Consider the following 13,003-nt stretch of genomic DNA (forward strand, 5'->3'; position numbering starts at 1 on the left):
CAGAGCTTTTTTACCCTCTCCAGCAGAGGTTGAAATTTGACTACTTTCCAATTGAAAGAAAATATATCCCCTACTACCCCTCAATTGTGAGACACTTAATTCCCAAAATGTTTAAAAAATACATATAAGTGTAATCCAGCATATTCAAAAATCAGGGATTCTAAAAGGTGATAATTGTCAATCCTGAAAAATAGCATCGGATCTGTTTGATTCATGCCAAAAGCAAGTTAAAGGGGCTAAGACCTCTTCTGAAATTGTTTCCAAAGTCATTTATATTCATTTCAAGGCACTTCCTACTGTTTTTGATGCAAATGTTGAAGCAAAAAACAATCTTTACAACTCTACAATAGTCTGAATCAGTTCTCAATTCTGATTTCAAGATTAACCCTGAACTTTAAAAACCCTTTAAATAATGAAATAACCAATGTTTGTGCTAATGTTATGGTTGTGTTTGTTTCTAATCTAATATAAATATTTCGTTATTTTAAATAAAATATTAAATGAGCTTGAAGTCTTTATGCGTTTATACATTTTAAAAATTTCCCAAATGAAAAGCCAGCAGTCAATCTTTTGGTTGATTTGCATGTGCAAGCAATATGATTGGTCAACAGTAATAATTGCATACATATTGACCAATCAATAGGGTTATCCAATAATGGCTGTTGACCAATTAAATGTGGCGGATTCGTGGTCTAGTGGTAACCCACTTGACTATCAATCCAGGGGTTGCAAGTTTGATTCCCCGTCGCATCACTAAAACATACTAATCGTCATACGGGAGGGACGTTAAATGGGGGTCCCCATGTGACAGTGCTATACACTGGTGCACGTTAAAGAACCAGGATAGCTCTAACCAGGGTAACATTCTGTCTGTGCACATTGCTCCAAAATCCTAAAACGACTAACAATCTTAATGGAGCACTCACTGAATGGGCAAGGCCCGAGTGCGAGTATAAATAAGCTTACACACCAAGACCAATTAAATAGCTTGCATGTGCAAACTATGCACTAGAAGAACTATTCTCCAGTTTTATACAATTGGGAAATGGGCAAAGGGAGGTAAGCAAAGAAGGCTTAAAATTCATAACTCGCCAAGAAATAGTGAGTAACACATCTTGTCAGTAATCTCCATCTTCAGAATTTCTGTTTAAGATCTGAAAACTGCAAATCTTTTTATTGTAAATGTGTTAAATTTGAAAAAGATTTTAGTTTCAAAAAGAAAAATCAAAATAAGACTGTTGACCTGCTTATGATACATAATATTTTATAAAAATGAACAAGCTACACCTGTGGGACTCATTTCCACAAACAACGTCACCCTTAGTTACCACTTAAAAGTTTCACTAACTAATTCCGATTTTGTAAAAAAGAATGCAAAACCTTAGATTTTTGTCAGTTGATTTTGTGAGTCTGAACTCAGATATGATATCAAATAATTTTACCTATGATTATTATTACATTAGACGTGTAATAATTTTATATCATAAATTAAAATGATTTTGCCATCAAGAATAACATCAAATATTTATAGGCAGCGATTTTGGTGTTTTGGGCAAATCGTGAGATAACAGGGATGATAACTGACCAAAAATACAAATCCTGAAAAATTAGTTTGAATTTGAGTGAATCAGCCCCTAAAAAGGGTTATAGGGCTTAGACACGTTGAAATGGTTTTCAAAGCCATTTATATCCATTTAAAGGGTACTTCTTCCTAATTTTAATGCGAGTGTCCATCCAAAAATAACTTTTCAACTGTACTAGAGTCTGAAACTGAAAGCTTTCAATGCTGATTTCAGGATTAATCCTGAACTTTATCATCCCTGGATAACCAGTCCTTTTATAGCAAAAAAATCCACAAAACTATCTGGAATTTGAGGATGAATTCTCAAAAGGGGGGTGTATGCTATGGTACGAATCTAGTCACTATTTATGGAGGAGAAAATGTGGTCCTAGGTTCAAATCTCGGGTTCGGGGGCACATTTACAGAAGAAAATAAAATCCGAAATTGAAACACACCACTGGGGCTGGAAGCTTTTAGTTGGTAGGGTCAGGTTACCCTTAACAAACTTGTAGTTGTTACACCTCACAACGAAGATGATAGCAGTACAGGAAAAGGAGTAAATCTGTAGGCATCTAAATAAGACGGTATGATAAATAAGCCTGAATCCTTATACTAGTGCTTGCTATGAAAGCTTTCCACGAGCCCTGCTATATAAACTCAAGAACTTGAGCAAGCCCAGCAAGCATTTTACGAGTGCAGGGCTTGCCAGCTTGTGCTAATTTTGACAACTGTAATGAAGGCTAGTTTATTATTACAAAGATTTAGGAAAGACCTTGCTTTCTCGGTGGTAGTAGGAAAGTACAGGAAACCTCCCGTTCTGTCGGAACTGCGCAACCTTCACCAACATTTCATCCGTGACAGCTTTTGGAACAAACAGCGACTGAGGATAACTTTGACAAAGCTGAAGGAAAATAAAATAACATCATAATAATACAAATAACTTAATGGATATCACATAACATTTGAAGGACAGTAAATTAACATAATTTTAATCATAATAACTAAAGCTATTGCAGAATATGATTTATACCCCGTATGCCCCATTGTCTGAATGCCAAATATTTTTAAAATGTACCGTCCCTTGTATGACTGAGATACGGACCAGACACAAACAGTCTTATAAAAACATGCTTAAATCAGGCATTTGCTGTGACCTTTACCTTAAAGTTAGGGACAAGGGTCTCATGTGCGACAAACATCTTCATGCTATGGTTACTTCTGCCAAATAATTTTAAAATCTGATCATAATTGAGAGAGGTATGGACCGGACAAAAACGGGACAGACAGATGTGACGATGAGTGTGATTTGTATACAGTTGAAACAAGTTGGCTGGATATCCCAGGGACCGGCCAAAATGCTTCAAGCCTCGTGAATATAGAGCCAAGTGGGAATGCTTACAAAGAGTACAACAAAATCTGTCCTTGACTTCCAGTTCTGGCCAACGACCAAATCAGGCCCAGAGATATCGAGCCAACAGGTTTTGACTGTATATAATTATAATAACAGGAGAATCATACATTAACATTCATTATGGTGAAAATGTTAACTTATTTTTATGATGAAAGGAGTATCATATTCTTTGGTGATAATGTTATGGTAAGTTGTTTGGTGCTTATTTTTCAATTACCCTGTATTCCTTGTTAGCGGTCGATATCCTCCAATCTTCCTTCAGGAGGGATTTGTATCGATTTTTCTCTGACTCCTGATGAAACGCATGCCAGCCGTCTTCCAGAATGTCGAATGTCGGTCGGTAGAAGAACGGGTATGCCAGGGTAATATCGTCTAGAGAAAGTAAGACAGTAACAACTTCTTATCAATACCATGCTGAATACTTCATGCACTGAGAATGTTAGCATGTCTGCGGTTCTGTGTGTTCTGTCTATGTTTGATAATTTAGCTGTTTGTCTATTATATTTGTTGGTCTATCTGTTTCTTTTGACTGTGTTTCTTAATGTGTGACTGTCTAGCTGTCAGCCTGTGTGTCCATCCATACCAGATAGTGTAGCTGTTTGTCTATTGGTCTATCTGTCTATGTCCAACTGTCTGTCCCTATATGGGATTGTCTAGCTGTCAGTCTGTGCGTCCGACCATATCAGGTGGTGCAGCCATTTGTCTATCTGTCTATTAGTCTATCTGTCTATGTCCAACTGTCTGTCTTTATATGGGATTGTCTAAATGTCAGTCTGTGTTTCCATCTATCTGTCTATGTCTGACTGTCTATGTCTATATGGGATTGTCTAGCTGTCAGTCTGTGTGTCCGTCCACATCAGGTGGTGTACTGTAGCTGTTTGTCTATCTGTCTATGTCCAACTGTCTGTCTCTATATGGGATTGTCTAGGTGTCAGTCTGTGTGTCCGTCCATATCAGGTGGTGTACTGTAGCTGTTTGTCTATCTGTCTATGTCCAACTGTCTGTCTCTATATGGGATTGTCTAGCTGTCAGTCTGTGTGTCCGTCCATATCAGGTGGTGTACTGTAGCTGTTTGTCTTTCTGTCTTTGTCCAACTGTCTGTCTCTATATGGGATTGTCTAGCTATCAGTCTGTGTGTCCGTCCATATCAGGTGGTGTACTGTAGCGGTTTGTCTATCTGTCTATGTCCAACTGTCTGTCTCTATATGGGATTGTCTAGCTGTCAGTCTGTGTGTCCGTCCATATCAGGTGGTGTACTGTAGCTGTTTGTCTATCTGTCTATGTCCAACTGTCTGTCTCTATATGGGATTGTCTAGCTGTCAGTCTGTGCGTCCGACCATATCAGGTGGTGCAGCCATTTGTCTATCTGTCTATTAGTCTATCTGTCTATGTCCAACTGTCTGTCTCTATATGGGATTGTCTAAATGTCGGTCTGTGTTTCCATCTATCTGTCTATGTCTGACTGTCTATGTCTATATGGGATTGTCTAGGTGTCAGTCTGTGTTTCCATCTATCTGTCTATGTCTGACTGTCTATGTCTATATGGGATTGTCTAGGTGTCAGTCTGTGTGTCCGTCCATATCAGGTGGTGTACTGTAGCTGTTTGTCTATCTGTCTTTGTCCAACTGTCTGTCTCTATATGGGATTGTCTAGGTGTCAGTCTGTGTGTCCGTCCATATCAGGTGGTGTACTGTAGCTGTTTGTCTATCTGTCTTTGTCCAACTGTCTGTCTCTATATGGGATTGTCTAGCTGTCAGTCTGTGTGTCCGTCCATATCAGGTGGTGTACTGTAGCTGTTTGTCTATCTGTCTTTGTCCAACTGTCTGTCTCTATATGGGATTGTCTAGCTGTCAGTCTGTGTGTCCGTCCATATCAGGTGGTGTACTGTAGCTGTTTGTCTATCTGTCTTTGTCCAACTGTCTCTCTCTATGTGCGATTGTCTAGGTGTCAGTCTGTGTGTCCGTCCATATCAGGTGGTGTACTGTAGCTGTTTGTCTATCTGTCTTTGTCCAACTGTCTGTCTCTATATGGGATTGTCTAGCTGTCAGTCTGTGCGTCCGACCATATCAGGTGGTGCAGCCATTTGTCTATCTGTCTTTGTCCAACTGTCTGTCTCTATATGGGATTGTCTAGCTGTCAGTCTGTGTGTCCGTCCATATCAGGTGGTGTACTGTAGCTGTTTGTCTATCTGTCTATGTCCAACTGTCTGTCTCTATATGGGATTGTCTAAATGTCAGTCTGTGTTTCCATCTATCTGTCTATGTCTGACTGTCTATGTCTATATGGGATTGTCTAGCTGTCAGTCTGTGTGTCCGTCCACATCAGGTGGTGTACTGTAGCTGTTTGTCTATCTGTCTATGTCCAACTGTCTGTCTCTATATGGGATTGTCTAGCTGTCAGTCTGTGTGTCCGTCCATATCAGGTGGTGTACTGTAGCTGTTTGTCTATCTGTCTATGTCCAACTGTCTGTCTCTATATGGGATGGTCTAGCTGTCAGTCTGTGTGTCCGTCCATATCAGGTGGTGTACTGTAGCTGTTTGTCTATCTGTCTATGTCCAACTGTCTGTCTCTATATGGGATTGTCTAGCTGTCAGTCTGTGTGTCCGTCCATATCAGGTGGTGTACTGTAGCTGTTTGTCTATCTGCCTATGTCCAACTGTCTGTCTCTATATGGGATTGTCTAGCTGTCAGTCTGTGTGTCCGTCCATATCAGGTGGTGTACTGTAGCTGTTTGTCTATCTGTCTTTGTCCAACTGTCTGTCTCTATATGGGATTGTCTAGCTGTCAGTCTGTGTGTCCGTCCATATCAGGTGGTGTACTGTAGCTGTTTGTCTATCTGTCTTTGTCCAACTGTCTCTCTCTATATGGGATTGTCTAGCTGTCAGTCTGTGTGTCCGTCCATATCAGGTGGTGTACTGTAGCTGTTTGTCTATCTGTCTTTGTCCAACTGTCTCTCTCTATATGGGATTGTCTAGGTGTCAGTCTGTGTGTCCGTCCATATCAGGTGGTGTACTGGAGCTGTTTGTCTATCTGTCTTTGTCCAACTGTCTGTCTCTATATGGGATTGTCTAGCTGTCAGTCTGTGCGTCCGACCATATCAGGTGGTGCAGCCATTTGTCTATCTGTCTTTGTCCAACTGTCTGTCTCTATATGGGATTGTCTAGCTGTCAGTCTGTGTGTCCGTCCATATCAGGTGGTGTACTGTAGCTGTTTGTCTATCTGTCTATGTCCAACTGTCTGTCTCTATATGGGATTGTCTAAATGTCAGTCTGTGTTTCCATCTATCTGTCTATGTCTGACTGTCTATGTCTATATGGGATTGTCTAGCTGTCAGTCTGTGTGTCCGTCCACATCAGGTGGTGTACTGTAGCTGTTTGTCTATCTGTCTATGTCCAACTGTCTGTCTCTATATGGGATTGTCTAGCTGTCAGTCTGTGTGTCCGTCCATATCAGGTGGTGTACTGTAGCTGTTTGTCTATCTGTCTATGTCCAACTGTCTGTCTCTATATGGGATGGTCTAGCTGTCAGTCTGTGTGTCCGTCCATATCAGGTGGTGTACTGTAGCTGTTTGTCTATCTGTCTATGTCCAACTGTCTGTCTCTATATGGGATTGTCTAGCTGTCAGTCTGTGTGTCCGTCCATATCAGGTGGTGTACTGTAGCTGTTTGTCTATCTGCCTATGTCCAACTGTCTGTCTCTATATGGGATTGTCTAGCTGTCAGTCTGTGTGTCCGTCCATATCAGGTGGTGTACTGTAGCTGTTTGTCTATCTGTCTTTGTCCAACTGTCTGTCTCTATATGGGATTGTCTAGCTGTCAGTCTGTGTGTCCGTCCATATCAGATCTGAGATGGGATAGCTTTATATCTATCTGACTGTTGGTCTATCGGTAGATGTGTAGATGTCCCTGGTCTTTTTATCTGTGGTTGTTTATGGGAGTGGACTAGCTGTTTGTGTATGCACAGTAGAGCTGCAAGACTCACTTAAAGCTCATTCGATTCAATTCCGATATCAAACATGTTGATTCGATTATTTACGATTCTATAAATGTTTGACTTATTGCTGCTATTAAATATTAAGTTGTATATTTAAACGTTGTTTAATCATTGAAATTATGAAAAAATCAAGGACAGTGTTTCATCAAGAACAAATTTTAATTAACAAAACTTTCTGTTGACAAAGTTAAATAACAACAAAAAAACATCAAACACTTATAACAGAAACTATCTGTTGATATAATTTAAATGAATAACAAAACATGACATGGTTTTGTCATTCATTCATTCATTTTTTATTAACTGAGTTTTTGTTATAAATGTATGGTGTTTTTCTGTACATGTCGAATTTGACGATTTGACAGACTTAAATTTTAAGTATCATCGATGGAGTGTTTCCTTTACAAATGCTGCATGAGATTAGTCGAGCTGTTGGACTTTGGATAACTTTAAACGTCATCGAAATAAATTTTACATGTTGCTTTTTGTATCAATCCCTCACGGAGCCCGAAATGTGCCCACTCTATTGATTTTAGCTTTTAGAGGCATCTTTTAAATTGAGGGAGATGCCATGTTACCAAGCTAGTAAGAATGAAACTTGTATTATTGATTGGATGCCAGATTAACTATTAACCAATCGCACGCTGCGTAACAAAAGTTGACATGTTTAGAATGCGGATACAACTGTTATGGGTCATTTTGTGGCATGCATGCTTAATATGCGGATTGAATCAAATTTTAGGGTTTCTGTATCGAATCAAATCGGCAAGTTTTAAACCAGTTTTTCGATGCATCGGAGCAAATCGTTGCACCTCTAATGCACAGTGTCTATTCCTCATGTATAAGTTAATAGGAACAATTTTACGAACATCTCTGCTGTCTTTGATACTTGCAATGCCTTTATCATTTTTAGAGTATTATTTGGCATGTTTAATTGCCAGCAGCTACTCTAATATTGCCAAGAAATCAAATTAATCCATGAATATAATCCAACATCGGAACATCACTAATGAATACAGAATCATATTCACTCACCTATATGTGAGAGCTGCTCTATCGACTGGGCCACATTCAAACACTCTTCTGCAGTGGGAATATCGAGGGCAAGTCTCGTAAAGTCCTTACATCGGATCATCACCACCCCACCAGACCCTGAGAGACGCTTCTCTACGCTGTCCACACTTGAGTGCAGAAGCTGAAGATTTGATGGAAAAGAAATTATCAAAATATAACATTTTTTTAAAACTCAATAACCAATGAATGCTTACTGCTTCTTATTTAAAATACATTACATGTTTAACCATGTCTGATTACATTATTCTTTCAGTTTAGTGCCATGTAAGTAACAATGGTGGTGACTGTGTAATTGTATAGTTTGTGAATTATATTATAAGCATCAAACAATTTTAACATGAAAAAGCAATGTACTGTAAGTATTATGATGTAGGGAAATGACTTCAAAGCTACAAGGAATGAGGACAGTTAAATTAAATTGTAGTCCGTCAATCAATGATTCAAATATATAGTTGAGTTGATTTTGATGGCCTACCAACCCTTTTTATTTATTTCCAGAAACACTCTCAGACACAGTATCGGTTTATTTTAGACCTTTAGGGATGTGATTGACCTGACCAAATGAGATGGAGGGCTGAAACCATTTCAGCAAGGGATTGGGGGCTGCTTTAGACCCCCTATGGAGGTCAAAACATCCTGGCGCATGAGCAAAATTGGCTATTTAGAATTTCTTTGAGCGCTTTCCTGGTTTCAAATTTGAGGCAAACTGGAATTTCAACAATAACAATAAATAAAGTAACAACAAAAAGCAACTTGTTGACTTTCTTTAAATAGTTAAAAATATAAAAAAAAAATATTATTATTTTGCTCCCTATAGCCAGTGGATCCATGGACAAATCACATTCCTGGCCTTATGGCTGTACTTTTATTTGCTTACCCAGAGTTCCTCCCTATTCGTCTGTCGGGATGAAAGTATGAGATGGTGACCTGTGATGCACAGTGTCCCTTCCACTGGCTTGCAGAACGGCTTCCGCAGGTTCACACGATCTACCATCGGCGTTTTTATGAACTCTGCAAACTCCATGTCTAAGCTTGAGGCTTATACTCTGCATTCAATCTGCAAAATAATAATGATGAAATTGTTTTTAATCCAATGATAAAACCACATTTGTTTTTGTTTTCACTTCTGGCATTCGAGGTGAAAGCAAAAAGGTTCTATCTGCTTCTTTGTTTAATGTCACTTAGAACCTTTTCGCATTCCCCCCCTAAAATTTTAATTGTTCATTTAAAAAATGGCAACATGTTAAATTCGGTCAATGTATTCATGCATTTTTTTTTTATTTTCAGGTATTAACTGTTAAGAAACTTCAAAAAAACAACTTAAGAAGTATTTTACGGCCACTAAAAGCCAGCTCCACCACTTATCTACTACTACCACCACTACTGTGGTGTAGAGGTGCTTTCTATTTTCTCTACACACCAGTAGTGATGTTCCGATGATAGCTTATATTTCAAAATCGATTGGTTGCCTCAGAAGTCGGCGACAATCGATTGTATATGGTCATAATTGATCATCGGTTCAACCAGAGTTGCTTTTCGTCTGCGTTTTCCACTCGCCAGGGGACATCACTGTGTTAGAGATTCGTCTTTTACTTTCCGTTCATTACCGCCTATTTTCTTTTGCTTCATTTATACATTTGGAGCTGTTCATTTCTTATCGTTAAACAATATGGCTGACCAAGCGCCAAATCTCAAAGACAAAATATTTCCCTATCCTGGGGGCAAAGCTAGATTGAGAGTATGGAATCACTTCGGCTTCAACAAAAAAAAGCCAGGCCCACCTACCAAAGGAAATCATTCATAAATAAAACTAGTAATTGATTTAATGCATATGTTTGCATTTGGTGTTGTCAACAAACCACTTGGGTAAACAAGGCATGACAGTTGTACTATATGACAGACACAGTCTACATTCCGAGACTAAGACTTTGATGCAACATAAAAATCAGACTGTAGAGTGAAGCAGTTTGATTATTACAGTATTTATTTGGCTCATAGTAATAAAAGAAAAAACAACTACTTCAAACATGGTTCACTTACATGTATAACATAAGCTTAGTTTAAAATGATTATGAGTTATTAACTTATTGTACAAAATACTACAAATACTACTTAGTAAAAACTGTTGCCTTGCTAAAATCCCCTCCGAGTTCCTCCGAGTGGCTGGCTTACCGCCGAGTTTAATATGAACGATAGCGTTGAGAATCGTCCGATTTTATGATCCCGCGGCGGAACTCCGAGTCGAATCAGATAAGCAACAAATCATTCTTGTTTAGAAGTTATTTATTTTTATGCTTATGCACATTGTTAAGCGTAAAAGATTCTTACATGTACCAACGTTTAATTTGTATTTGTGTCAGTAAACGCCAATTGAATATTGTCTGGAATAATAAACATTGAATCATTAAAGTATTGCCACTAATTTTATTGCATCATAAAGCAGCCGACTATTTACACGATTCTGAACCATGACCTCTGACGTCAAGCGCGTGATCAGTACAATGTAGAATATACTATTTATTATTGGTGGTTAAAAATAGCTATGACGTTTAATGGAATTTTCCACAGAAAACGAGGTAAGAAGGCCTTCAAAACCATGCGCTGTGAACTTTGAATGCGTGTTTGACCTCCTGATTTTCCGAAAATGTGTAACCTAGCCTTTCTTGGATGAAATGTGTTTATCAATGTTATTAATTAGTCATTAGCAAAAACATGTTTATAAGATGCATGTGCAACTAGTGAAATACGACTGCATTCTTGTGGTAGGCTCATTCAAAACGGGCAGAGGAAAAAGAATAATAGCAATTTACTGGAGCCGTCGTAATCGGTTGAAAATTTGAATAAAAATAAAACAACTTTAGCGTAGCTTCTTATCAAGTGTACGCAGAGTTTCGTGGAGTTAACCCCTCCGAGGAACGCTGCGTTTGTTATTCTTCGGTCGACTGATCACCCTCTGAGGGCCTTAAATTCAAACTCAGAGGAATGTGGACAGTCGATAAAATCATTGTGATGGCCTTAAAACATATATTGTAAATGCATAAATGGGTTTTTTGAAGAAGTTGAAATACAGATAAATTGTAATCATATTAAAAATGCTGTTTTCAGACAATTTTCACTAATTGAAACTCCATGTGGGGTTTTAAGTCAATAATTTAGAAATTGTTGCAGTTCTTGAACTCTGTATAGCAAAACCTGAAACATGTGTAACTTTTTTAATTTCAAAGCCTACTTTGAAAACGGTTTTTAATTATGAGCTCAGGAATGTTATAAACTAAAATAACAAAACGGCCCAAAAAAATGAATTAAAATCATGTAACATTGCTATTTACGGGCTAAAGGGGTCCAAACAAAAGCAGTTCCATTTTAAATGAATAAAATTTAACGATATAAATTTCTTCAAATTTAAAAGAGACTGCACACAAGAAACTGCAAACAAGAAATTGATTAATAATTACCAATTCTACCCGGAAGTATTTGTCTGCCTCTTCCTTACTTGATTAAAAATTATTGTAGTTTCATTATTAGGCTACAGTAAACTAAATGATAAACCGGTATATTCATTTATATCAGAAGAGCACTTGGATGGACTCTATTTTTCACATTTTGTTTTGAAATATTGTAACACATTGAACATTAACAAGAATGAACAAAACTGTGGCGGGAATCCACAATTCAATTAATTAATACATGCGTTAAACTTCACTTAACACATCTTATGAGTATGCATGTATAAATACGTCCATACATGTATATCGGTCACTACTGATCTGATCTTACTGTAATCATCTACAAATATAGCTAAAACACATGGCATTTATTTGGTTTTAAACAATCACAGATTTACCAAACAAGATCGATAAATGTAAAGGTGCGTAAAAGGGTCAATGTTGCAAATCTCAGGTTGTGATGATCTGGCTGAAAATGAGACTTTATTATCGTGTGCCCACTCTGTTGTTGATGACAGCACAGAGCATTTATTGACTTGACATATACATACATTTTTTGCGTCATAATTATTATAACGTATTGTTTCAAATATAAACACATATATATTAACACATTAAAATGTATGTTATTAATTTCATGTCAAAAAGTGCGAGATATAATGTAAATAAATTTACATAATTATCTGTACAAGCATTAGTAAATACATTTATAGGAATATATTAAATAAATAAAAAAGATTATCGAATGGTATTTAACACGTTTAATCTCATTTTTCTTCTTCTGTATATCATGCACGGGTGTACAGCTCAGCGTTTTACATATTAGGCAGTGGTAACAGTTAATACACTCTTGGATTTACCGAATATTATTCTCCGTACATTTCTGTCTTACATTTCAAAAAGAAGTGAAACTCATCTTGTCCCTCATGTGAGTTACAGGTCTAACACACTCGCTGATTCCTGTCAATCCTGCTTCGCCCATTTCAACCCATTTCATGTACACACCTTAGCTAATTTGCGTGATTACACATTCGCACATGAATATGCTACTTTTTATCAATGTCTAAATTGCGTTCAACATGTGACATAGCGATTCATATAATTCCGAGATGTGTAAGCCCTATTCGCCTTTAGCTGGGATGTTTCCACTTTTTCTTACACGGCGATTCAGTTCAACATGTTAAACAAATGATAACGTGGACAATTAATTCAATTTCTATGGTCATTTTCGATCAAATCAAAATGTCACATACATTTAATTGTAACACCATTACACACATAATACACAACATGTAAAACAACTTACTGTTGAAGCTCACCTCAGAATGGGGGTTATCAGCAACACTTCAGCTATTCCACAATGTTAAATTATAAACAGCACCATTTGGGCTCTTATTATGCGAGTATCGAACTACCATCAACAATGACAAGCCCAATTCTATTTCGCGCTAACTAACATTTTTCGTGCATTTTAATAGTTTTGTTGTTGAATGGTTCAATGCACTGTACTATTTGAAT

At 37.6% G+C, this 13,003-nt stretch overlaps 1 protein-coding gene across 1 annotated transcript in view; it reads right to left on the bottom strand.

The window, feature by feature from the left end:
• The window catches only part of LOC128206097 (myotubularin-related protein 9-like), a 49,231-nt gene extending 37,655 nt beyond the window's left edge, over positions 1-11,576 (bottom strand). Inside the window, exons 1-5 of the mRNA XM_052908265.1 lie at positions 11,495-11,576; positions 8,917-9,096; positions 8,001-8,160; positions 3,190-3,344; positions 2,334-2,462 (exon numbers count right to left, since the gene is read on the bottom strand). Of these exons, the coding sequence (XP_052764225.1) occupies positions 2,334-2,462; positions 3,190-3,344; positions 8,001-8,160; positions 8,917-9,063 (591 nt within the window). The 5' untranslated portion in view covers positions 9,064-9,096; positions 11,495-11,576. The remainder of the gene's footprint in view (positions 1-2,333; positions 2,463-3,189; positions 3,345-8,000; positions 8,161-8,916; positions 9,097-11,494) is intronic.
• Between the last annotated feature and the right edge of the window lie 1,427 nt (positions 11,577-13,003).

Source organism: Mya arenaria, chromosome 10 (genome assembly GCF_026914265.1).
Source record: "Mya arenaria isolate MELC-2E11 chromosome 10, ASM2691426v1".
Classification (NCBI taxonomy): domain Eukaryota; kingdom Metazoa; phylum Mollusca; class Bivalvia; order Myida; family Myidae; genus Mya; species Mya arenaria.